Genomic DNA, 27706 nt, shown 5'->3' on the forward strand with positions numbered 1-27706 from the left:
TAATAAATTCTCCGGATATACTTTATTAAAATTTCATTTGTTAAATTTTATTAAATTAAAACTTGATTGTATGTTACAACATACATTTTAATTTTTAAATAAATATATTGCTGTCTTATTTTATAGATGATTACTTATAAAATGGAATGTTGATAAAGTCAGGGGAGCCAATTCAAAAACACGTGACTTCTTAATGAAAGTAATATATTAAAATTCAAATAATAAAAAAATTATAAATTATAAATTAAATACTTTTGAAAAAATAATTGAAAATTATCCAGAGAATATGTAGTTAAAGATATTGAAACTACAAAAAAAAAAGAAAATTATTACAAGGTTTTTCCTAATTCCCATGGTGATCCTTTCTATATTTTAATTTTGAAAATGCTGTATACGTGGAGTTGTCATAAACAAAAAAAATTTGAAAAAAAATAAAAATGGGTCGAACAGACCCTGACGAAACGCCAGGATTAAAGAAGTAAGTTCGTTCTTTATCTTCGATACAGCCGTTAGCGGCGTCAAGCATGGCGAGGAGCAGCGACAGTGGATGCGGACACGGTTCGGAGCACACCGTCGTCGTCGTCCGTCGCTGCGATGCCGCCGTCGCGTCACGTGGTAAGGCAACGTCCCAGCAGCGCGAATCGATCGGCGTCGGTAACGGAGGCAGCGTCCAGCAACGTAGCAACGACGACAGCACCGGGAACGGCACCGCCACCGGGACCACCACCAGCAATCAAGGTACCAAGGGTACGGCCGACTAGAGTCATTCCCTTCAACGTGAACGCGGCGCAGTTCAGAATTAATGTGAGTACGTTATATCGGTTATTTTTTTTTTTTTTTTTTCGCCACCCAATTAGAGATTTTGCAATTACAGTGTATTTGTAAGAAAATTTTAAAAAGGGGATTTTAATGAAAAGTATAATTAAGTATAAAATTATAGTATAATCGTCGAAAGAAGAATAATTAAAAATATTGATTCTTTAAATCAAGGAATTGTACATGAGCAAAATTAAATTTTAGAAGTCGTGATTTTATAAATTGACGTTTGATGAACTATGCAAACGTGTGAGATAATTTAAAAAATAATTTATAAAAATCTTAAAAAAAAAAAAGAATGTCAATATCGTTGTCACACCGTTTACATATAAATCTAGAAAGAGAATTGCAATATAATATTGCATTTTATATATATTGTAGTTTATCACAAAATCTCGCAAACATCTTCGAATCTGCATATAGGGAGAGTATATATTTTAAATATTTTAATAAAGAGTATATATATTATATATTTTAAATATCGCACGCTATGTACTTATGGATAAATTTTATAGACGATAATTGATGTACTCTAAATAATTTGATTAATTTTACAAAATTCACTGCACACTCGTGAATATGTGTAATTAATGTAAATGTTGAACAAGATATCGTATAATTATATTGTTGCCACACGAGTTTACTGTAAAGTAAACAAGCAGAGAAGAGAGAGAGAAAGAGAGAAAGAGAGAGGAGTGAATGGTGACGATGTAGTGGGTGGAGGGGGAGAGGAGTATGCGTCGCATAGTTGTGCTAACAAATTAAGCTAATTAATCGAGAAGAACGCGGCCGTGCTTCAGTCGCTTACATTCGAGTACAGCTTCTCTTTCTCATCATTTTCCGCGCGTTGAACTAGGAAGGAGTGAGATAGCTTACTCCTCTCCGTGGAAAGATTAATTAAGTGGCAAGTTACGTTCCGTCGTAAGTGACAGATTACATATATTGCTATTTTTTTACACTCAACTACCATTCATCTTTGTAGCAGTTTACTGGCATATGTGAATGAAAGTTAATAAAAATAAATGCAGTTTAATTCGTTTATTGTTACAAATGCAATCAATTTTCTCAACAAGATATTTTCATTAGTTAAAATTTTAAGAAAGTATATCTCGGGAAGATTATATTATAATATACATATATCTGTGCATTTCTTTTTTTTAAGCTCAAATTTTGTATATAATGCTGCGGAAAAAAATATAACTATCTATATATCTGACAGATATTTTTCATATATTACAATTATAAAAAATTCTTTTATTATATGCATAATTGCTTAACTTGAAAATTTTTTCGTGACCAAGTACCTGATATTAAATTTTTCTGTTGAAATACAATTTTAATATTAATTACGAACATAATTAAAAAAATTGTATCCATTCTTTTGGAGTGTCAATAGAAACTGTAACTTCTTTTTCAATTGAATTAAATTAAATCGCAGCAATAGTGCAAAATTTTAGCTTTCATTTTCATTGTTCGTCAAATATTGAAATTTCTTGGCCATTTAGATCGCTGATGTTTCTGTTACAGAGGACGAAAGGACGAATGCATCTCGCAGGATGAATTCGTGCACGGTCTACTTTTCCCAGCTACGGGCGATGCTCGTGAGAAATCTTCTGCTCAAGAAACGCGAGAAGCGGAAGACGATGGCGGTATGTCTATATAGTAATCTAATTTTTATATATTGACGTATTTAAAAAGATTCCCGTTGTGCGGTAATAATTGGTACTTAATTTTTTTATACAAAAAGCCGATCTATTATTTCGGATTTTAACATAATTTAATAGAAATCGAAATTTATCTCGTGTTTTACACAGCTCTACATATTTGTTGTTTCACGTGAATTTTATTAATCCGATGACTCTCTTGGAAAGAAATCTGTAATTATGTACATTAAAAATCGGCACCTGTCTCGAGGTTCATGCCGTAGACACGTGCCAAGTGGATGTGTGCGTGCAATATATATAGTCAATGCGCAGAAACACATTGCCAAAATCATTATTGACGATTGTCTTTGCAAGCAATAAAACTGCTTTTTAAAATCGCTCGCTGTACAATGACGAATTTAAAATGACTCAGTCAAAAAAATGCATTGATATTGAATCAATATATTTTCTATACCTACAACGTGGAACATAAACATTATGACACTGTTAAAAGAACCGTACAATAAAAAAAGTGTTTAATTTAGTTTAGTGTTAAACACGAATTTAACAAAGCCCATTAAAAAATTAACTGAGAAATTAAATTTTATTACCTAGGTATCACTAAACTTTGCTGCAATCTTTGAATTTTTGATGTCATTTTTTATAGGATAAAATTAAGAAAAAAAAGTATTAACTATTTATATTTCTTTTTCTTAATGAAAAGATAATTTAGTTGAATTTATTTATAACGCAGTATTATATAAAAATATAAATTAAAGACTCTATTAAAGAATAACTAGAAAGAGCTTCGTATTTATTAAACAATTTATAAAATCGAGAATATGATGAAAGTTAAATAAAATAAAAAGTTAAACGCGAACATTTGCGAGAACGGCGACAGCATGACTGCGTCTTGTCGCAGATTGCGTTGCCAATTGGGAGTTTTTGCATAGTCGCGATGCCAACTGGGCCAAGGGGTGGATCGTGAAGAAGAGAAGATACTTCTCTATATATTTTGTTGAATTTTTCGCACTTTTTTTGCACTATAATTGCCACGCTTTTGCCATATGAAAGTGTGTCGTATATTTAGAGAATAAGACTATGCAATTGAAAAGATAAAATATTTTACACAATAAGAGAATAAGATAATTACAATTTAATTAATTATATTTGAGAAATTTAATTATGATTAATTATACTTGAAAAATTATCTATGTATATGAGTCCAACCTCAAGCTTATTTTGCCAATTGTTTCAACTTTATTATAAAAAACGTAATTTTTTTTTAATACAAAATATTTAAGTAAAAATGTATTTAAAAAATATATATTTATTTGAATATATATTTATAAAAAAATTAGCCTTTTTTGTATATTTCAATTCTTGAAGCTTGAACTAATTAGAGTAAAATACGATAATTAGGTATGATTATATATACTTTCTAATTAAACTTATTATTCCTGCTTCAAAAATGAATAAATCGTGCAAAATGTATGCTTCGATAAATAGTCCGCGTTTCATACATTTATTTTATACGGATTATTAATATTAATTGTAATAATTGCAATTAACGCTCGCGCTGAATATCCTAGTATGTATACTTGTAGTGATTGTATTTCGCGAAATAATATGCCACAACGAAACGGTTCGGATTACTACCCGTCGTCGAATGACAATAATATGATTGACATAACAGCAACGCGTTATACGTAGCAAAATTCGGAACTCGTTTCTTACAGCGTTCATACCGCGTTGTTATGTCAATCATATTGTTTCCATTCGCGCGGTGAGACTCAAGAGCGAACAGGTTTACATACAGTCTCATTGTCATTCACGTGATGAGACTCGAACGAGCTGGCTGTGTTGGCTTAGTCTCTCATGTCGCGTTTATATCTCGCGAAATATGATCGCGATAAGTATCAGAGGAGATGCCAAACGCGATCATGTTTTGTCATTATTACAATTAGCGGTTAAGCGGTATGTTAAATAAAAGTATTAATAAACGCGTCGAAACGACAGCTATTTATTGAAACGTTAAATGTTTTGCATGATTTTAATAAGAATAATAATTAATTTCATTAGAAAATACAGTTGGGGTCTAATTATATATTTAGAATATTCATTAATACGATAATAAAGCGCGTTTCTACAGTTATTTTTTTCTTTAAACGCATATTTTATGCGATTTATTCAATCGAAATCTGTTGCGCAAGCACAAATATTGTCAAATGTGGGATTATTTGATTTAAATTTTAACTCGTTTATTTATGTTCTAATGCAAGATGGCAAACATCTTAAAAATAGAGCGTATTTATTAGTGACAGATATACCGTCATCATAGGAAGTAATTTCAAGCAGATTATATTTATGTGTCGCGTGCAATTAACGTCAGGAGTGTCGTGTAAAATGCCGTGCGCAGTCGTTTGTTGATTAGTGTGCGCGATCGCAATTAATTCGCGTCTTTGCGAATGAGTGCCAGGAAGAAAAAAAAATAAACAAAAGAAAGGAAGAAAATCCGACAAGGTATCGGCGGAGCAATCGTAATGCAAGCACGATTTATAACTTAATTAATTCTTTATATATTTGCTACACGTAAAATTAATTGATTAATTATCTCCGTGGTAACGATTTATTTTATATCATCGCGTAACACATATATAATATGTATGGAATATTCTGGCTTTTTTATTTTAAAATATATTTGTAAACGAAATTTTTTTACGTGTACATGTGAAACCATAATGAAAAACAAATTTCTGATACATGTGTAAGTCACAGATTTCGAGAACAAATTAGATTGGATTAATTTTAATCGAATTAGTTGTCATTAAAAGTTCGCGTCAATATTGTGCACGAATGGAGAGTTAGATTCTTGATTAGTATTTCATCATTTTTGAAACTTCGAATAAATTATTCAGTAGCGTTTTTTTATGTACTTGGCTATCGCGTCTATTGAAATATTTCATAATGTATTTTTCCCTCTTCTCTTATACTTTTATATTATACTTATACCTTATACAACAATGAGAAGAATGGACTCCTGGTTTAGAGAAGAATTCTTTTGAAGAGAATGAATAAACATAAGAGATATAAAGAGATATAAAACAAAAAAGAGAAAGAGATAAATAAATATAAAAAAGAGAGAAAAAGAGAGAACAGTATCTAAATAGGCAACTATATTATTACAATATTTATTTAATACATACTTATACTACATAAATACATACGATCATCTGTATTCAATCAATTATGAAGCGCAATTGAATGAAGAATATTTCAATATGTTGTGAAAGGCCGAAATGTTGTACAAAGACTCAAAATTCATAATCACACTTATTATAAAAAAAACTTGACTTTAAAGCAAAAATTTATTTGTCCAAAAGTTTCAAGAATTATTGCAGCAAGCTTATTTCTTGCGAGTGTTTCTCTGCTTGCCATCTTTGGTCTTGAAGATAGCAGGGTCGAGGACGTTGATGGGTCCGTTGTTCCACAACGAAGTAGATACGGTCTCGGTGGGCTCGACAGTAGACGGCAGTAGATGGGGCCCGACCAGAAAATATGCCTGTTGGACCCAGGTGAACAAAGGCAGCCCGGCCGCGCAACATTGCCACAAGGGTAGGCCCAAGTGGACCAGCATCATGCGAAAATACGCGGTGAAATTGTCGGCCAGATGGTACCAGCTGCCGTCGCGATGAAGCCAGATACTCGGCGAGTCTTGCTCTTGCTTAGAACGATATGTCAAGTAAACTCTGCCATTCTCGGGTCCCGGAAAGCACTGTCCAATCTCAAAGAGCTTGCAATCACGCGAATCCCCGGAGAACATGACGTCCTCCTGAGACTCGTTACCTGCTTGGCTCCCCGACGGATCTTGCGCCGAAACTGGTCCTGTCTGTCGATCCTTGCCGACGTATCTCTTGAGCGACGACAAACTGCCGATCTCCATGCGACCTATCGAGAATTCTTCACCTGTATGCGAGGCATAAAATGTTGTTTGAATTAATATCGGCGAATTGAAGTTATCGATTTGCACTGACACATTTTTTTTAATTCTTCTAAGCAATAAAAAATTCCGAAGATAACATATAAAGGGCATTGAAGACGTCAGAAGCTTTTTTTAAAATGGTCATACGATGTTCCCTCAACGTAGACTATGTTGTCTAGATTATTATCTCATTATTTGGAAAACTGAGTCACGTTTGATGATATATTCCAACGTGCTTGTTTGCTTGCTCAACGAAAGATTCTTTCATAGATGTAGGGTGGACGATAGCAAATGTCATGGCAAAAAAATGTGTGTCCGTGACACGCAAGCTTTTTGAGAAATCAACGAATGGTTTCAGTGATCAGAATGAGCGATTTTTATCTATCAACCTTTTTATCTATCTAATTTTTTTATCTATATCACGATTAAGTCCTTTTATTTGTAATATATAATATATTATACAATAATTAAATTTTGAAATACCTTTGTTGTTATATAAAAGATATATGTGACAAAATAACAAACAGATATTTCTCTTTTATTTATTACTGTATTTAAAAATAGTTGCGTTGAATAAGTGAAACCATAACTCAGAATATGTCAATAAATCAGACAAAGTGGCTTTAAAATCATACTAAATTTATGATATAACAATAAAAAGTTTATTATAGAATAAAATTAAATATTCTACATATAATAATTTAACAAAAAAATATAGGAGATAAATATAAAAGAATACAATTTACATGTAAAATATAAAATTTATATATAAAGTATAAAATTATACGGTATATTTTTTAATATTGTGGAAGAAAAATATATAAAGAAGGATAAAAAAAATTAATACAGATACATGAATACGTTGAATTGGGAACGCGTGATTAGAATAGATACCGAGGTTACCTGCTATCTCGAGATTCCATTGCAGCAGGAAGCCGTCGATGGAAGCATAGAAATTCCGAATGTCCTCGGGGAGCGCGCAGCAATGACGTTGCTCCCAGCTGTTGATAGCTCCGGGTTCGCAACCGTTTCGTCTCTCGATCCGTACGTTTCTCACGCACGGGGAGTTCTCGAGAATCTTGACCACACCTAGGGTCAGATTCTCGTAGAACGAATCCTCGGTGACAATGTCCACGAAGAATGACATCGCCTCGAGGTTTTTGCTCTCCGCCTTTTACATATATATTTAATCATTTTATTAAATTTATTTCTTCTTTAAAAAAGGAAATTTAACTTTATAAAATATATTTTTGTATTGATTTTTTTATAATCCATTTATTTGTTGGAAACAACTAGTCACATATTAAAGAAGATGAAGAAAAAGAAAGATAAAGTAAATTATAATTATATATGTTTCAACTATGTTAAATCTATAGTTCCAATATAGAGAACATATTAAATAGGTATTGTACATTTTATATATTTTATATAAATAATTCTATAATATGTATATGTATATATATATATATATATATATATATATATATAATATTTTTATTGTTTACGATATTGTATATTTTCTTTTAATCATCATGCATTATTCTCATTTTTATTTTTCTACTAGCTTTTATTATTTTTCGCTTTTTACAATCTTTCTCACTTCCTTATATAATGTTTTTTACTGAAGCGGATAAGAATTAAAACACGTAGTAAACAAGTGAATAATGAATTCAGTTACGCAAATGGAAGCAATTACCATATGTATGTTTATCTTGTTCCACTCGCAATCATTCTTTTCACAGAAGAGATACAAAGACTGTTCGCATAATTGAATATTACAACGCCTTCGTAACTGGTATCACATCGATTGGTTTTACGTAATTGTCGTCTTGACACTTCTGGGAAGATCGTAGAAAAGATGCAAATTTTTACACTACACGTACTATTCGACCGTGACAACGTAAAAAAGAATTCTGTCTTCCAACGTTCTAGCAATCATCGCGTCCGTTCCTTGTTGATCGCCATGACGACGCAATCTCGAAGCTACCAATAATTCCCGAACAAAGTACGGATCTTCCTCCATTCATTATCTTATTTATAATGATTAATTTGAATCTTTCTTGAAGCTTTTTTCTAATCTTTTTCCAAGAAAAATCAAGCTAATTATCCTTTATACAATATATGAATTTTAAACATTGTAACAATTGAGCTGTCAAACGCTATTAATACAAAATTAATTAATAAAAGCTATGAGTAATTTACATTTTCTAATAAATCAAAATTATTGAAAAAATATGAAATTTTGTCTGACAATTTTTAATTAATTTTTATTTAATAAAATTAAAATTATTTATCTGTTGTCATATTTTTATCAAGAGAAATATAGTCTACAAATTGACTGGAAAATTTGCAAAACAAAGTGATAACGTTTTATGTTCTAGAATCGTTTAGAATTTTGAAGAATCTTGTCACTTTTTAAATTACCGAAGTAAAATTTTTCTATTACAACTGACTTTTTTTTTATTGATACTGAAAAATTCTTGTAACGAGATCGTTGATATATCAAAAGAAAGAAATATACGCGGTTGAAATGGTTCAGAATATTGCTTGGTATCACGTTGCCAACAGTGAGACAGACGGGGAACGGCAGGTGCGCGAACGGAACCTCGAATAATTACACGCACGCACGCGGGGGATTTCTTACCCTGCAGAATTTACGTTTTTAGGGGCGCAATGGGAAACGGAGGGAAACCACCCTATCTCCTGCATACTGTGATATTAACTGTAAAAAACATGAGAGATCTTTTATTCATTTAGAATAAGCCGTGTAATTACGGAACACGGCCGTATATTCGTGGAATAAGCTTCCTAAAAAAAAAATAAAAGAATAAAATCTCTTGATTTTACTTTTTGTCTTTTTTCTGCAATCTTTATCTCTTTCACTATCAATTAATTTTCAAAATTTAAATGAATATATTTTACAACTTAAAATTATTAATCTATTAACTATGTCGTTTCTCTTCTCGTTAGAGAAAAGTTTAAATGCTTCTTTTTTTTTAATTTTACATGAAAGTGCTTGATTTCTTTGACCAAAAAAGTTATCCAATTATTATTTACGAACGAGAAACTAGCCCTTAATGATTTTATGAGACATGTCGTATAAACGGCACATTTATCTAACCCGAAATCAGTATCGCTTGATTGCCCACAGGAGATCTTTCTACCCCTATATACTCTTGGGATTTTGATCGTGGTGAAGGTCCTGATACCGAACCCAAACTATCCTGCGATGACGACACAGAGGCACGAAGGGGATGTATTTAAATTATTTAACGGTCACAAAAATAATACAATCGCCGTGGTACCCAATTCTACGGAAACCCTTGTGAGTATTAGCTTCTGGAAATCACTACTAATTCAGCACGTTCTAAACTGAATTAAGTGCAATGTTTTTACTTTTTAAGTATTATATGAAAAATTCTTTGAATATCTGAAGAAATTGAATTAAGTTAAGAATGTCTAATTGTAAGAAGAATGATTTCATCTTATTTTAATATTTTCCATTAAATTAATTATTTATTTAAATAATATTTTCTATCAAATATAATCTTGCAAAAGTTAAGATGCACAGACAGGCGCGTTTAAAAAAGAAGAATTTTTATTTTTATATACTTTATAGAAGATATAAAATTTTGTTTTTATTTTAATGTTACAACAAGATAATATATTTTTTTCAAAAGCATTGACCTCTTGAATTAATTATAAATTATATACATATATAAAATTTCATTTTGTATGAATTGTTTTCCAAAGTGATCTCTCTGTTAGATATTGCAAAATTTTGCATTATACGAAGTTAACAATGTATTTTCAGAGCTTCTTAAGCTCCATGAATACCCTCTGGCTCTCTATGTGGGATTATCCCGATAAGCTTCCCTTAAACTTCATGGTGTTCGACACGAAAGACGATCTGCAGGCAGCATATTGGAGAGATCCTTACAGCGTACCCTTAGCAGTTATCTTCGAGGATTCCCAACCGATATCACAGCGTCTCATGTAAGATAACTTTTACATCATTAATCATAAATTTAGGACAAGTACGTGAGTCTCCTCTCAAGGAAAATGCATGGAGATGCATGGTAAAGACGAAAATTTCATATAATGAGGAACATATTTCTCTACGACAAATATTTTTTTATTAATAACATTTTTTTTGTATCAATAATTTGTAGAAATAAAAATGAACGAGACATGAAGCGAGGTACTGAAAATTTGTGTGTGTCTTCGCAAAATTTTTACAAAACCCTTTTTCTGGGTTAATTTTTGACAACGTAAAAAAAAAAGTAACTTTAAATTTAAGTTTAGAGATATGTAATGTTGATGCAATCGATTTTTAATAAATATTTTTGGAATATCTATTCCATGAAAATCTTTATATTTTATTGCATATTTAAAGTTTAAATATGTTATAAAAATTACAGAGTGTTTCCAGGTTAAACGCGAATAAAGCTCAGAATTTTTCGGATCTTGATTCTAATCTTCAATGTGATATAAAAATAAATCAGCATTTCTTATTAATATATGGAACTTTTTATATATCTTGCTCAGATATGAAATTAGAACGAATCCTTCGTACACTTCACCGCCTTCGCCAACGGAACTGTATTCCGCTCCGGTTACCTGTCGAAAGGACACAAGTCACTGGATGGGTGGCGTTTTATCGATAGAGACTGGCGGATCCTGTCCTGTCAATAATTACTTACATTCCGGCTTCTTAGCTTTACAGATGATAATGGATATTACAAAGATAAGAGTGAGTATTTTTTTTTCTCTTTATTTTTTTATTAGATTTTTATCTATGAAAAAAATATCACATAAAGAATGAGATCTTCCTTTCATTTTAAAATTTAATAAATATCTATCAATTTTGTATACATCTTCATTTATTATACATCTTTCGCCGAATAAAAAGGTTTTGATGTTGCGATTGAAAGGTGATATTTAGAGAGATACGTCGATATATACTGATGTTATTTTTTTGTAGTTGGACACGGGAAATTCGGACGTGACTGTGCCGGATATTAAACTCGAGATGTTTCCCAAGGAAGCTTTTACCGCTGGTAAACAATCTTTCGAAAAAATCTATATTCATTTATGTATACGCTATCCATACAATGTGCGATACAATTCACGTGTCAACGATATTATTTCTTTAGATTGGATGCTAGCCTTCAGAGTTGTTATTCCTCTCTATATGGTCTTGGCGCTCTCACAATTCATCACTTATCTTCTGATCTTGATAGTCGGCGAGAAGGAGAATAAAATAAAAGAGGGGATGAAAATCATGGGCCTAAATGATTCTGTATTTTGGTAAGATTGGAAATATCTGTAAACAATTTTGATAGATATTTTAATTTATATTTGTAATGAGTGACTTTGATAAAAGTTAATTCATGTTAAATGTTCTCACGCAATATATAATTATTCTCACGCAATACCATGTGTCTCTTTTTTTCCTAGGTTATCGTGGTTTATCATCTACAGCATCTTCGTTTTTTTGCTCTCCGCTGTCGGAGTGGTATTGCTTTTCACTCTGCAAATGTTTCAACATACTCATTTTCTGCCGATATTCCTTCTGGTGGTGCTATACAGTTTCTCCGTTATCATGTTTGCCTTCATGATCACGCCTTTCTTCGATAAATCGCGTGTAAGTAATTTTTGACTCACGCGCAGTTTTCTTTATACGTTTTAATTAAACTTTATATGTCTAAAAATTTTAATTTTTTAAGCAAAATTTTTTTTTATAAAATTTGCATGCATGTATATGTCTAATCTTCTATCTTTATGTCAAAAGTATATAATTATGTACTTATCCTTTATATATTTTAATAAAAAAAAAAAAGGTATAAATGATAAGAATATCTTCTTCGTTTCAGACGGCTGGCGTCTTGGGCAATTTTGCTGTTACGATACTGAGCTTAATGTACTTCATCCAAGTATTCGTTGACGATTCCAGCTCGATCTCTTTTTGGTTGGTTTCGTTACTTAGTCCAAGCGGAGTCGCTCTGGCGATGGACAAGGTAAGTTTCAAAGTACTTTGCGATAATAATATTATTATAAAGTCAAAATAATACGCAATTTTATTATTTTGAAAAAAATTAAATAAATTGTATTATTATATTATAAAATATTTTATTATTTGATATTTATATGTAATTCAACAGTAAATTGCAAGTGTGCTTCTATAACTCAATGGGACTTCTAATATATATCATGTATCTCAAAAAGGTCTGCATTGTGTTGCGCAGGCTCTGGTGCTGGATTTGCAGGGCGAGGGAGTGAATTTTGATAATCTGTGGTCTGGTCCTGGGATACCCTTCGGCGGCAGTCTCATCATGATGACTCTGGATATTTTCCTATATGCCTGTCTGGCCTATTATCTTGACTCCGTGATACCAAGTATGTTTTCACAAGTATTTTTTCACGATTTATTATAATGCAGTTTCATTCAGTGCAAAAATACTCAACTTTTGTTGGAAGAATATTTTTTACATTTAAGTAACTTCTGTGCGCATTCTTTGAAAAAATATATTTGCGCGTGAAGATACTTAGATATATCAGTATATAAAATCTAACAATGAGATTAATTCCTAGCTGAATATGGAACCAAGAAGCCACCTTGGTTTTGCTTCGTACCTGGATTTTGGTGTCAGAGAAAGGTTCAAAGGGTAAATAAACTACATTTTTTTATATTTGTATATCTTCTCAAATAAAATTATCGAAATAATGTTTAAAATTATCAATACAAAAGTTGAAAGGCTTGATGAAAACATCTAGAAGATATTATCGTATCCAAGGATTTTCTAGGGTACTTTATTATTGTTTTCCCTTTCTTTCAATGTATAAAATCGATAAATTTGAATGAATGGAAAGTATCGGCCATCGTTGTCATAGAGCTATTTGCAGGTGCCATCATCGAATGGCGAGTCAAACTCTTTCATCCCGGGCGAGGAGGCGAATCGTGATGTGGAGCCGGTGGTGCGCGAGATGAAGGGCCGTGAAGCGATCAGAATAGCCGATCTCTACAAATCGTATCACAAGTGCAGGCGTCCGGAGACTAAGGCTGTGAACGGTATCAATCTTACCATTTACGAGGGTCAGATCACCGCCATCCTCGGACACAACGGCGCCGGCAAAACAACTCTCTTCAACATTCTCACGGGTTTGACCGCACCTACCGCCGGCACAGCTCTCATATTCGGCTACGACGTACGCGACTCCAACGACATGCGGGCGATACGCAGTATGACGGGAGTCTGTCCGCAGCACGATATTCTTTTCGATCTACTGACGCCGCGCGAACATCTTGAATTCTTCGCCGCCGTGCGCGGTATTCCACGCTCGATGATACAACACGAGGTACACATATATTTGCTCGTTTCTTTATGAAATAATATCATTTAAAGACGATCATGCGAATACAGTAACTTGGCTAATATGCATATAATAGAAGTATAGCAGTATTATAGAAGTACTTTCAGAAAAAGATTAATGTTAAGATGTAATTAAAAAAAAAAAAACTAGAACGTTTATAGTTTTTATTTTTTCAATTATTTTATATCTAGTTATTTTATTACTCAATATTAGTATATCAGAATGCTGTGAATAAGTATAATACTGCATCGTATTCGATATGAAAATTTGAAATTTTGAATAAAATAAAATACTAACTTTTTAATTACTGCTTTGATTGTCAGGTGAAGAAAACCCTGAAAGATATTGATCTAGTCGAGAAAGCGGATACTTTCGCAAAATATCTAAGTGGTGGGCAAAAGAGGAAGCTATCGGTGGGAATCGCCATTATTGGCGACCCCAAAATCATTATCCTCGATGAGCCTACTGCTGGAGTGGATCCTTATTCGCGGAGACAGATGTGGTCTTTTCTGCAATCGAGGCGACATGGAAAAGTGATTCTGCTGACAACTCACTTCATGGATGAGGCGGACATTCTTGCAGACAGAAAAGCAGTGATCAGCAAGGGAAAGCTCCGATGCTGCGGCAGCTCCCTATTCCTGAAGAACAAGTTCGGCATTGGATATCACTTAACGTAAGGATATTAGCAGTTTTTTGTTGCATTCTTTTATTAACAAAAAAAAAGACATGTCAAAAATATGGGAGTACGATTTATTATGTCGCTAGATTTTACTTTAACGGAAAAAAAGTTGTGAAATTTATAGATTTATATCAAGAATAACATCGACACTCTAATGAATATTATTTTTTAATTACAGTTTAGTTCTAGAAGGTAACGCAAGAGAACATGCTATCAATCGATTAGTGACGTCGCACGTGAGCAAAGCGGAGAAAGCGAGACGTCACGGTCGAGAATTGAGCTTTATTTTACCGCACAATTCTGTGGAGAGCTTCGCTTCACTGTTTTCCGCCATCGAGCTTGAGATCAAGACCCGTTCAAGCAGACTCGGCATCAGTAGCTATGGCGTGTCGATGACTACTCTGGAGGAAGTGTTCTTGCATCTGGAGAAAGACGAGGAGACCGAGTGCACGATGGACAACCTGTCGAAGAAGATGGTGCGCAATCGAGCGCTCAGCCGATCACTTTCATTGCAATCCAAAAGCACATCTTATCAGAGCTTGCAGAACGAAGGATTGACTGTTCAAGGCGACAGTCAAGGAAAAGGTATCTTTTCTATTACATTTATCCTTAAAATTTCTGTAAACGAAATAATTCTGTCTTCCACACTCAATGATTTAAATTTAGAATTTTATTATTTATTATATAATTATATAATATTTAATTATATAATTGATATATTAATTTTTACTAAATATTTAATATTAATTAATATTAAATATAATGATAATATTTTATATACGATAGAATTAAATATATTAATATGTGATACATTAAATGTTAACTCAATTATTTAATAAGATTATTTCACAAGCATTAGTCAATGATATTGTAATATTATTGAATCAGCGACCGAATTGCCGGACGGTGTCCATAACGACCGAAATCCGCCTGTGCTCGGCCTCGGCCTAGATCCTATCAAGATCCGGCCTAACTTCCTTCAGACCCTCTACGCCATGCTACGTTTAAGAGTGCTCAGACTCCTCAGGAATATCCAGCTATTGTACTTTACGATCGTCATGCCGCTAGCTTTAATAGTGCTCGGTCTCTACCTGAATAGTATCCAGACCGTCGACATCAAAATGCAGTCGCTGAAACTTAATAGCCGTAAGTGGTTGCATCTTATGCAAGGTAGGAGGTAATCGCTTGGCTCGTTTTCTTATCTGCGCACTCAGTTTACTTTAGAAACTACAATAGTATTGCACATTTCATGTATAAAGCTCTCTTAAAATATCGTATATCAGCTCTTAAATTATCTTTTACAATTCGATCAATTGTTTAATTGCTGAAAATATATTGTTTCGCGCAAGTATACTTTTATAAAGATATAAGAGAGAGCTTATTATGTATTTAAATATATGTCTATAAATTCGCGAATACGAATAAAATCTCGTGGAAAAAATAAGCAACACCTACATACTATACTTTAACATTATATGTTGAATTTAGAATTGAGGACTATTTCTTTACCGAGATTAAACAGGATTTGCGAATTTGTAGAAGAGGAAGAAAAGAAGACGTATAAAAGAAAATTTATATTTTTTTTTATGAAACATAAGACATATTTCTTTGAAACTAATAATGCGAGTTCGTTCTTGTTACTTAGGAATCAAATGTGGTATCTTCTTGCAGAGACATACGGTGAAGAAACTAAGATTCTCTATATAAATAACACCGACCACGATATCACCGAGTTAATGGATGGTATAGCTCAAAACGCAAAGCATATCGAAGAATACGACGGTAATTTCGCAAATTTACTGAACATTGCGCCTCATGTAGCCGCCTTCAATATTAATGATTATAATCCGCCACGATTGAACTTGACTGTCATCTACAATGATACGATGCAACATTCCCTTCCGATCTTGCTGAACATTCTCTCAAATACTTATTATAGGTGAGTTTAGTTATAGTTATCTATGGAGTTATCTATGAAAAATAAATAAAGAAAATTGAATGTTTCAGGATATTTAAAACGCAAATTTTTTTAACAAGATACTGAAAGTATTAGATGTTGTTATGGAAAAATTTTTTTAAAATTTTGAATAATATAAAATTGCAAAAAAGATGATAATATAAATTAACAATTGCTCAGCAACAAAGTCACTACAAATATATTTAAATATTTTTAATTATATAAATTATATAAATAAAAATATATTTTTTCAGTTTAGAGAAAGTAGTTGAAATTAAATTTTAAATTGATCATAGTATTTTTGCAAACTATAAATTTTTATTTAGATTGATTTCAGACAAGAACGATCCTACGCAGATCGAAGTCAAAACACATCCCTTCCAGCAAACATCGCAACCCCAAGAGTTCAACATCGGCACAGCTAGCTGTGCTCTCTTCATCGGTATGGATTTCGTGTTATTACCGATTACTCTAGCAGTGGATATGGTTTACGATCGCGAGGTAAGAGCTTCGTCGCTTTAAATTCTAATTTTATATTGTCACATAAAATATTTTAATTTATATCTCTATCTCATATATATAGATTCTTTGAATTAAAATTTTTCACACACAATATTTTTTTACTGTTAAATATTTTATTAAAAGTTGAATAAAAATCTATTAACGTAACTTATTTCAATTTAATACGAAATACAAAATTTCTTTTATTAAACTTACTAGATTCTTATTCTTGATATTATGTATCTAATAATTAAACCTTTCTTTTGAAAGATTTTACGTAATACATTAATTTAATAAATTGTCTAAAATATTTTTCAGATGAAAGCGAAAAATCAGCTTCGTGTGAATGGTCTGTCATTTCCTATGTACTTCCTCAGCTATTTTATCGTCCTGGTTGGCTTGATGAGTTTCATCTGCTTGTGCATCCTCGGTATCATATTCCTTTTCGACGTGCCTTCACTACAGGAGCTGCCGGCGATCATCACCCTCGGCACCCTCCTCATGCTCTACTGCCCATCGTCTATTCTCTTTTCAACCTGCCTCAGCTATATCTTCGACAAGATGGATTCTGCACAAAGTATTTTGCCGAATATTGCGACCTTCTTCGGACTGATACCATTCCTTCTCGTCATGATCCTTGATATGCTAGGAGTCGGTAAATAGATTATATAATCGAGGCACTTAATGTTAGATACTGTTAGATCTAGTAACATTAGATACATTCATAGATACATTTAGATTTAAACAATCTTTATAAATTTTTTGTACAAATTTTTTATTTTAAATTTGCGATGTGTCATGATTCTGTCAAAGTGTTCATTTTTCAAATGATCAAGTTACAAGCTTTAATTATTATTTTTCACTCGATATATTTATCAAAATTGGTAACGTGAAAATTACAAGATTATTCATCATATTACGTTATCTGTTATTCAAGGTGGAACAGCGGCTTTCGCGTTGCATGTGGTCTTCTCTCTATTGAACGCCATGTATGTGCCATATGCAGCAGTATATTATGTGGACCGCGTTTACTTGATGTGCTCCATCAACGCCGCCTGCCATCATCTCACTATGTCCGATTATCTCACCACGGAGATCATGCTGATGGCTTTCGGCGTGCTGTTGCACATCCCGCTCTGGTTCTTTGTGCTGCTTCTATTGGACATCAAGAAAAGCGGCGGCAATGTCGGCGATTTCTTCAAATACTTTTTGGTTAGCGCGAATTTTATTTTATTTCTTACAATTTTGTTTTTCATTTATCATGCAAATGTATAGTTTAGAATTGTACAGTGTTGTTGTGCCAGTTTGTAAGCATATTCTAAAGCATCAACTGAATTGTTTGAGTGAATGACAGTCCACTTAACAATAAGTCTTAAAAATCAAATTCAAAGAAATTGTTAAAAATATATTTAACGTTTCTGTAATTATGTGAAAATAAGATATTTTCACTTTTGTGTAGCGTAATGGTGGCTCCATTGGTGAAGAAATAATGGAAAACTCTGACGTCGGTGAACACGAAGATGCGGATGTGAAAAATGAGCGACAAAAGGTCTTTAATCTTATTACATCATCGGCTGTTCAAGAACCACCTGTAGTACTGGTACAGGTAAGATAATACAAATCGAATTATTACCCATTATAATATATGAATTATAATATATGAATAAAACTTTGTAAAACATGTAGGTAAAATTTCGTTAAACAAAAAATAACTATATCGATAATAGTACAATAATTATATATTTATATTTTAATCACAAGTTTCTCTGACAACATTGATTGTAAATTTATCATCTCGACTTTTAAAACAATACATCAAAATATTCATTAGATTATAACTATATCTATATCCAAACAATATCTCTTTGACGAAACACCTAATTATTTTAAATATTTTTATTTTAACTTAGATTAAATATTTATTTGTTGATTTACGTTATAAAATATAGAACCTGCGAAAAGAGTACTGTCAACGAGAGGTAGGATCGTCCTGCAGTTGTTGCTCGAAGCGCGAGGAGGAGGTTGTGCAGAAGCAACGAAAAGTTGCCGTACGAAATCTTTCACTGATGGTGGAACCGGGCGAGGTTCTGGGCTTGCTGGGCCACAACGGCGCCGGCAAAACTACGACCATGAAGATCATCATCGCCGAGGAAGCGGCGACGAGAGGCAGGGTACAGATCGGCGGCCACAATATCAATACCCACATGGCGGATGCTTTCCGGCAAATGGGATATTGCCCTCAACACGACGCTCAATGGAAAAACATTACCGTACGAGAGCATCTCGAGTGCTACGCCGCAATTCGCGGAGTTCCATGGAGCGATGTCGACAGGTGAAAAGGGTCTTTTAATATTCTCATAATTTAATTAGTGAAATGTACTCGCTTCTCAAGTATATGGAATTATAAATAGCTAATAATATATAAATTATAGATTTGGAAAAAATCTTTATTTAGCGCATTAAAACACTAGCATCTAAAATTATATAGTACTATAAAATAATTTTAAAATATAGATGCATTTAGTTCTTTCTACATAACACACACAGATGTTCAGTTTGTCAGCAATGTCTAGATTTAATGTACAAAATATTTTTTCTAATATATAAAACATCGTTTAATTTTGATTATTATACACACTTTTCTCAGCCTTTCATAAATGTAACTAATTAATTCATTTTACTTGATTTGTGTTGTAGAATCGTGGACCTATATCTGTCCGGTCTACAAATCCACGAACACGCCGACAAGCAAACTCAAGAATGTTCCGGTGGAACTAGAAGAAAACTCAGCTTTGCGATGGCGATGGTCGGTGGACCCAAGGTGGTTCTCATGGACGAACCGAGTACAGGCATGGATCCTAGGTCAAAGAGATTCCTGTGGGACACAATTCTCGCTAGTTTCCAGGTGCTACTATATATATGTATACCATTAAAAATGTATTTCATACTTTTATTTAACACACTTTTGAAGTAAAACATTTTTAAAAACTTAAAAACTGATTTAAAGAAATGGAAATAACAGTATAATATCAATGTAAATAAATAATATAAATATAAAATATTAAAATTATATTATAATATGTAGATAATATTAGTAAAGAGATGGAAAATAAAGAATTTATGAAGGATATTTTCTTGAATGTCAATAGGGTGGCAGGGGAGCCATATTGACTACGCATTCTATGGAGGAAGCCGATGCGCTGTGCTCGAGAGTTAGCATAATGGTGAGGGGTGAGTTGAGATGCATCGGCTCAACTCAACACCTAAAGAACCTTTATGGCGCCGGTTACACTCTCGAAATGAAGCTGCTGGGCGGCGATTGCACGCCAACAACTCCCTCCGGCGACAGAATTACTAGCTTGAAAGAATTTGTCGCCGGTCTTTTCCCCGATGCCACCTTGGAGGAGAGCTTCGCCGATCGGTTGGTCTTCGCCGTGCCTCAACACTCTGTGAACTCGCTGGCCGAGTGTTTTATGCAGTTGGAGAAAGGTAAGAAAATAGCAATACTTGATGAAGAAATTTCTTTGGAATCTGATAATCAATCTGCCATGAGTCTAAAGAAAATTAAAAAAATCTAAAAACATTTAAAAAAGGAGAGGATTTAGGGCTTCAAGCTTATTGTAAGTCTGCGGAGACGTCTGTAACTCTGTAAAAATTTCTGCTTACAGCCAAGCTCGAACTGGACATAGAGGAATATAGCTTTAGTCAAACTACTCTGGAACAAGTATTCCTCAAGTTCTCGCACTATGACGAAGGCAACTCCGTGGAATGATGATTCGTAGTACTAATGTGTCATTGTTATGTGATAACTGATGATGTGAATTCGCGAATTAGTGTGCGCGAAAGAAGTGTTCGTCTGCACGTGAATGTGCAAATAAGTGTGTTCGAATGACGAATGTTTTTAATTGCTGAATTTTGGGATACAATCTCTCCGTTGTTTTTGTTAGCGAATCGTGCGATTGCAATGACATGTATCGGCATCTCCTTGCTTCAAGGTGTTGTCCAGATGAACATAGCGGTTATCCAACGGTTCTAGTATTATATTTCAAAGAAGTAGTAATGTGACACATCGTCTCGTGCCTTCAAATCCTTGGAGGGTCAATGAAGAAACGACAGTATGAGATGAGAGAAGAGAAATTTGTCAATAGTCTTAATTGTATTTCAAAGTATTACGTCAAATCAATACGTATAAGTCACTCGGAATTTAATGAAAATTAAAGAAATGACAGAACGGAACAATTATCCACGAATCGTAGTGTTTAGGATAATGAAGAATTATTTAATATTGTTCTGAAATATTAAAAAAGTAATTATAGAAAAATTTAAAAATCAATTAGTCGAAAATGGTTGCATTGTGCTTAAAAAAAAGATAAGTCACTCTGCAACTTTAGTTCTTTAATGGAAGAACGAAATAAAGCGAGAATGGAGGAATAGATAGCCAACTGTCTCAGCATTACATTAAACAGCAGTATTAAGATGACAGAAAACTAGGAATGATGAAGATAATTATACCACAGCTTAGATTTGCAAAGAAGTGTTAAAGTAATTAGTCGCTTTGTAGAGCACCAAACTGTTGACGGAAAGATGATAGGACGAAATTATGAGGGAACAGTTAGCCGTTAGTCTTAGAGTGTGAGAGTTTCGAAGGAGTATTAAGCCACAGAGCTCTCTTATCTTGCAACTCCATAGAAAAAAGAACGATGAAAAAGTGAAACGACAGAAGGGGAAACTTCGAACAAGAATTAAAATGTTCGGCTCGTTTGAAATGTTGAAGGAATCATGATAGAACAATAGAGAATTTAATAATCGCGAGTATCAAGATGACAAAAAAATCGTTTCATTGCTGAAAATTATCTCGATGAGATACTTTAGAAAAATAAAAGAACACTTTATTATGGCATGTTTCGAGACATACAATCGAAGAATCAGCTGAAGAACGACGAAACGAAATTATTCCCTCAGATGGTGCTTCGAAAAAGTGTTAAGGCGGACCGCCTTCCTATTCCGAAAGATCGCGGATAGAACAATTTAGGAACAAATAGGAAGCTATAATAGTAGCATTTTGCTTTGAGAGAACATCGTGACAGAGATGAATGAGAAGAAACATTGACGGTGTCGTTACTGTTTATGGTAAAATAAGTGTATGAGAATATGTGTAAATCATCTCTCTCGCGAAACAAGACTCTCTCTTACAGAATTTTGTGTATTTATCCTGTAAATAGTCTCGCGTGGGGATACACTACGCAGTATCGTGGAATAATTATAGCATCGCGGCTCGAGCACGATCTCCGTTTTGACGGTGGAACGTCATCTCAAGCCTAGTTTTACGCTCGACATTTTACACATGATGTTTTTATCCGATATCTCTGTTTCTCTCATCAGCATTGTCTCATCGTAATATCGTATTTGAGAGAAAAATCTTTTCCCTGTCGCGAGTCTTAGTGTCCGAAGGTAAATGTCGAACGTAAATGAGGCGTTTACGCGAGAAATGAGCATCCTCGCGGTATAGTGTCGATATTACATACCGATAGTCCACTTTGTATTTAAAAACTTATAGATAAAACAAAATAGATCTCATACCGATATTGCACTGGAATTGGAACGCACGTCCCACGTTGTTCTCGAGGCGGGAATTGACCTCACCTTGCGACAGTCACTGCAAGTCGATGGACCGGTTCGAGAAGACGACGTCCAGCGAAATTTCAATCTTCAGCTGGCCACATTGTTTTTTTTCGAAGGACGGGAAAAGGTCTTTATCTAATGATTATTCGAATATTTTTTATCGAAACGTGGTACTAATATTCTATCATTTTATTTGCAACTTTGCCCGAAGAAAAATTACTACTATATTCTGCACAGAAAATAACTAACAATAAGTTAAAAGTAAAAGAAAAAATAGATAGAAAATAAAAGAATATATAAGTTTCTAATGTGTTAAAGCTCTGTTAAAATTGTTTAAAAATGTTTAATATTTTTTTATATATTGCTCTTTCTATACATTTAGATTTTTCTAATGGAAATGAATAATTTAATATTTCTAGACATTAATAAATTTTATATATTGTAACGTCATTTTAGAAAAGAAATAGACAAGATTAAGTACAATTTTCCTATTATTTGCGAGTATATATAGAATAATATTAAAAAATTGAAAAGCAATCTAAACATTTTTAATCCGTCTCTCATCTAAAAAAATGAAGGATTTGATTTACAGAATAAAATATCTATCGATTTCTTTTAATACATGTCTCTTTCTTTTTCTCTTTTTTATATTTTTTATATTTTTTATATATTTAATATTTTCTACAATAGATATTATAAAGGAGCATAGACAGTATACATACATATCTTTTACGTAAGATTGCAAATAAAATGTTAATAAAATGCTCTAGCATTTTTCCTCATCTATGAGGAAAGTAAAAATAAATTTATAACGCAGGATTTGGAGTTATGTGCTTTTTGAGCCGAACTATCGAAGTAGCGGCGACATGGGTCTCGCTGGACTCGTGCGGGATGCATCGAGTGTTACGAGAGGTGTTTGAGAAGTATCTTTCATCGTGATTATTTAATCTTTTAGATAATAAAGGAATCCTAAGACGCTTGAAATTTTTGAACACGATACATCAGTATATCAGTATTTTACATTTTTTATATCTTCTGTAATTTGTGGAAAATTGAAAAAAACAATATTTTTTCTGGAGGGCACAAGCACAAGAAAACTTCAATAAAATAAAGAAACGTGAAAATTATTTAACGATTTATAATAAGTTAAAATAGATTAGTCGTTTGTAAAGATTAAATTAAAAGATTTTAACGAAAACACACACTCACACACACACACACACATACTGTATGTCTAGTCATTCTCTATTAATGCGATATTCCATACACATACACAGAATGATCAGAAAACATAATATTTTATTCTCTTTTGATAAGCAGAAGATTAATGTGCCTTGAGTTTAGCGTATATACATAATCCAAAAAAAAAATTAAAAAAAAAGAAACAAACTATAATCCCGCTCACAGAATAAAGTACAGTTGTCCCTAAAAATTAGGAAGCACTATAGCACAATATTTTTTTCTATTATTTTTTTTATTGTGACAAAAATTTGGTCCAACCTTTTTATTAAAAAAAAATCTCGTATAAAATCTCCTATTATTTTTCAAGCATCTCTCGTGCATTTTCTATACACGACTATATTTAAAAAGTACCCCCTAAAAAGGGCTATAGTTCTAAAGAGGAAACGCAAGAATGATACAGCTTATAGTTTCGAGCGCGCAACAACTAGAACGTTTTTCTTGTGATAACAGTCATACGGACACTCTTTATTGTTAAACATCGATCGAATGATACAGCAAACGACACCAAGAGAAAAACGGCTATGGTTGAGGATATTGCTAATATATATGAGTAATAATATAGGTTTTAATTCTTTGCACTCGACAGATCCATCTTAATCGAGTGTATCATTGTTATTAAAAGAAAATTCTCTTACTAATAAGAGAAAGTTATAAAATTATAAAATAATACGTTTTGCACGTATAAAGAATTTATGTGATAATTATAATGTAAAAATGACTTTATTTTATGACAATTTTAATAATGATTATATATAAAAATAATAAGCAAAATTAATACGACATAATAAGAATATTATTATATATGATAAAAATAATATTCTATAATATTAGAAGAGAGAAAAAGAGAGGGGCGGAGGGGAGAAGAAAGAAATAATAATTAAATAATTTTATTTGAAAATTTATTTCTTTAAATTATGTTGTAACATTCAAGTGCAAAGAATTAAGCCGATTTTTTTTATCGAGGATAATTTTGCATACTTTAATCAGAGCGGACTGATCAACGTTAAGCAATATATACGAGAAAAAAAAATTAAAATAATTACGATTATATAATTGAAAGCAATGAATGATAAAGGGCGTCAATTAAAATGCGATCGGTCATGCTCTCGATCGAAAAATATTTTAGTCTCTTCAAATGAGCAAATTATTTGTGATATGTATTCGAAGATAATGAAGTATTCGAGAGAACACATATTGTTTATAAATATTATACATTTACAGTCTATCCTAAAAAACTTTACTATTTTTTTTTTAACGATAATATTCTTTCAAAAATTATAGATTGATTTTTCCAAGCAAACAATTTGATAAGATGAAACCTATATTTGCCTTCCATTAATTGTTTTAAATAATTGTTTTAACATTATGCCTTGCATTATGAAATCTTATATGAAATATTTATTCGTTAAAGAGATGAGTTTGTATTTTTCAGACTGTGTCTGATTGATAAAATGACTGGAATAACTGATTTGCATGCTTATTAGCTTTTTTCGTGAAAGGAAAAGGAAGGAATTGCAGTGAATCTGTGCGTGCGTGTGTCTGAGGAGAGTAGCTTGTATATATAACATTATTAATAATTGTCTCCGCATTATATAGAATAACTTGGAAAGGGAGGCATACCCACGAAATGTGTATATAAACTTTCTTGATCCTGTAAAAAGAGAAAAGTAATATGCTTTTTATACAGATATCGTTCACCGAGATTTTAGAGTTCCGCTTTTATTGATTTATAAATTATACTCAGGATGATAAGCGTACTTATCGTCCAATTTTTCAAATAACATAGTCAAACTGAATAAAATTGTATCCAAGACCGAACTAAAATAATCGATTTGTCTCTCTATCACAATATAGTGAATTTATACAGAATTAAATATTTATTGTAGTAGTCCCTGATGTTTTTTTCGTGATATTTACATTCATCAGTTTCACATTTTTCACTTTTCTATTTCCGTAGATATAGTTAGAATAGAGAGACATTATTTCAATTGTTTATCCAATTTATTTCTAATTAATTTTTCTATTTAATATTTTCCAAGTTATTTCACATATATATGATGTATTTTGATCTACTATTAATTAGCATAATTAAATGTGTAAATATATCACAAATTATTATTATTATAGTTTCAGGATACTATAATTTATAATCATGATTTATTTATTTTTTGTTTAATAAATTATGTATAATTATGTACTTTAATCCGAGGAGTTTTAAGGCTCCTGCTTCCTTCATAGTTATATTATGATTTGGAAATGGGAAAATTTAAATTCTTTTTTTGCGGATTACATCGAAATAAATTAATCTTTTCGCATGCTATCCTTTTTTTTGTTATCTTACATCACTTTAAATGCATGTATAACTCGATTTACGTATGTCCTATATTTCAAGCGAAACTCAATTTTACGACAAATATGATTAAGTTTTGCGATTATTCATTCACGAATCGAAAAGAGAAAAAGCTTTTTCGATATATTTTAACAACCTACCTATATATATTATTAAACGCGAATGATATGTTAATTTATTTCGATATATGTCGTAAGAAAAAATTTACATAAATTCGATAAAAAATCAGGAGCCTTAACACACTGTTTATTCAACGTATAATTGCATATACTGCATCTCAGAAACATAAGCCGTATGCAAAAAGAGAAAAAGAAAGACAGACAGAGAAAGAGAGAGGATAAATCTTTGCGTGCGAGCGTTTTACCTCTGTGAAGAAAGGAAAAAGGTATCATGATCGGAGATTTAAAAGCTTATGTTTAAATATTAATCCGCATTATTACATCCCTGCGAAAAATAGACGGATTAAAAGAAATTGACGGGAATTCAGTCAAACTTCTATAAAATTGTAATTCTTAATCTTTGGAAATCAACAATCTATTAAAAGTGTTTCTATTAAAAATTTCTTGTTCCTCTCGTTTCAAATTATCTTTAATTATTGATATTTCGCATTTATTACACACAAGTACTTAAAATTAAAAATAATTTTCAAAAATTTAATTCATACATAAGATATAAAATATGCAACGATATGATTAAATATGCGAAATAAAAATTGTAACTATATTTTTATGAAACAATTAAACCTAAATTAACAGTTTTGTGTAAAACTCACGTTCATAGAGCAAATAAAAAAAAATAATTAATTTAAGAATATTAGAACAAACTGCAGCCTCACAGAATGAATTCTTGTCAATTTTCTTTTTCAAATCAGCTGTTTCTTACAGGAGTTGCACTAGATATACGTACTTCTACTCCTAGAGTATCTTTCGAAGTTTTATTCGATATATACATATAATATACGTCAGAAAAATTACCTGTCCATAGTATTTACCGAGTGGCCATTGTGTCTCCGTATCAGGACCGGTGGAGGCTATCGCGGAAGGTAACTTTGTAAAAAAAAAAATATGATTTAGATCGAACTAGGCTCTTCTCGTTGATATTTTCAAGCTTATGTAGAACTGTTTCTTAGGATTTTCAACAAAAATTTCTTAAGATAGAATAAAATCCGAAAGAATTTCGTACGACAAACTCATTTGGACCGAATTGTTTATGTAATCTTCCTATCCCGTTTCCAATCTTTATCCTCTAATCAGTAAGAGAAAAACATCCTATACGAAATATCTTTCCTTAGTCAAAATTAAATAAGAGTTAAACGTTCGAGTTGAAATCAATAAAATATGAGTACACAAAGGCTTTCGGTAAAAAAATTAATAGTTGATATTTTATTTAAATGGAATGATTTATCCTATTCTGGGCGCATTTTTTATTATTATTATGATATAATAGCTTCGCTATTGGCGTCCAACAAAACATATATTTTCATTTAATTTATATTTTCCGAAAAAGAATTATTATAATAATGACCACGTCCACATTATAT

General features: G+C 32.2%; 2 protein-coding genes across 3 annotated transcripts; one reads left to right on the forward strand and one right to left on the reverse strand.

The window, feature by feature from the left end:
- The first annotated feature begins 664 nt into the window (after positions 1 to 664).
- Positions 665 to 27358, forward strand: LOC140663453 (cholesterol transporter ABCA5). Of its 2 annotated transcripts, none has more exons than XM_072887627.1 (24): positions 665 to 804; positions 2344 to 2465; positions 9593 to 9766; positions 10256 to 10437; positions 10990 to 11194; positions 11426 to 11501; positions 11598 to 11751; positions 11902 to 12088; positions 12318 to 12461; positions 12690 to 12840; positions 13036 to 13109; positions 13348 to 13800; positions 14139 to 14488; positions 14673 to 15079; positions 15383 to 15664; positions 16166 to 16433; positions 16778 to 16952; positions 17271 to 17607; positions 17890 to 18164; positions 18412 to 18558; positions 18902 to 19284; positions 19650 to 19857; positions 20102 to 20441; positions 20621 to 27358. In XM_072887627.1, the coding sequence occupies exons 2-24, from the start codon at positions 2373 to 2375 to the stop codon at positions 20722 to 20724; spliced, it is 5169 nt and encodes a 1722-aa protein (XP_072743728.1). In that variant the 5' UTR covers positions 665 to 804; positions 2344 to 2372; the 3' UTR covers positions 20725 to 27358. The 2 variants fall into 2 exon arrangements, with proteins under 2 accessions (XP_072743728.1, XP_072743730.1); XM_072887629.1 differs by having other exon boundaries at positions 15383 to 15640.
- On the reverse strand, positions 5866 to 8155 carry LOC140663469 (tubulin polyglutamylase complex subunit 2). Its single transcript, XM_072887662.1, has 3 exons — positions 8120 to 8155; positions 7345 to 7612; positions 5866 to 6425 (listed from the first exon to the last, which is right to left on the reverse strand). The coding sequence occupies exons 1-3, from the start codon at positions 8138 to 8140 to the stop codon at positions 5866 to 5868; spliced, it is 849 nt and encodes a 282-aa protein (XP_072743763.1). The 5' UTR covers positions 8141 to 8155.
- Positions 27359 to 27706: the final 348 nt, after the last annotated feature.

Source organism: Anoplolepis gracilipes, chromosome 3 (assembly GCF_047496725.1).
Source record: "Anoplolepis gracilipes chromosome 3, ASM4749672v1, whole genome shotgun sequence".
Lineage (NCBI taxonomy): Eukaryota > Metazoa > Arthropoda > Insecta > Hymenoptera > Formicidae > Anoplolepis > Anoplolepis gracilipes.

Excerpts from the sequence above, each read along its gene's own strand:
- LOC140663453 (XM_072887627.1), top strand. The coding sequence starts at position 2,373 with ATGAATTCGTGCACGGTCTACTTTTCCCAGCTACGGGCGATGCTCGTG. Across the intron at positions 17,608-17,889 it reads CCTTGATATGCTAGGAGTCG|GTGGAACAGCGGCTTTCGCG; the intron begins GTAAATAGATTA and ends CTGTTATTCAAG. Across the intron at positions 18,165-18,411 it reads ATTTCTTCAAATACTTTTTG|CGTAATGGTGGCTCCATTGG; the intron begins GTTAGCGCGAAT and ends ACTTTTGTGTAG.
- LOC140663469 (XM_072887662.1), bottom strand. The coding sequence starts at position 8,140 with ATGGTAATTGCTTCCATTTGC. Across the intron at positions 7,613-8,119 it reads TGGTAATTGCTTCCATTTGC|GCGGAGAGCAAAAACCTCGA; the intron begins GTAACTGAATTC and ends TATATGTAAAAG. Across the intron at positions 6,426-7,344 it reads ATGGAATCTCGAGATAGCAG|GTGAAGAATTCTCGATAGGT; the intron begins GTAACCTCGGTA and ends CCTCGCATACAG.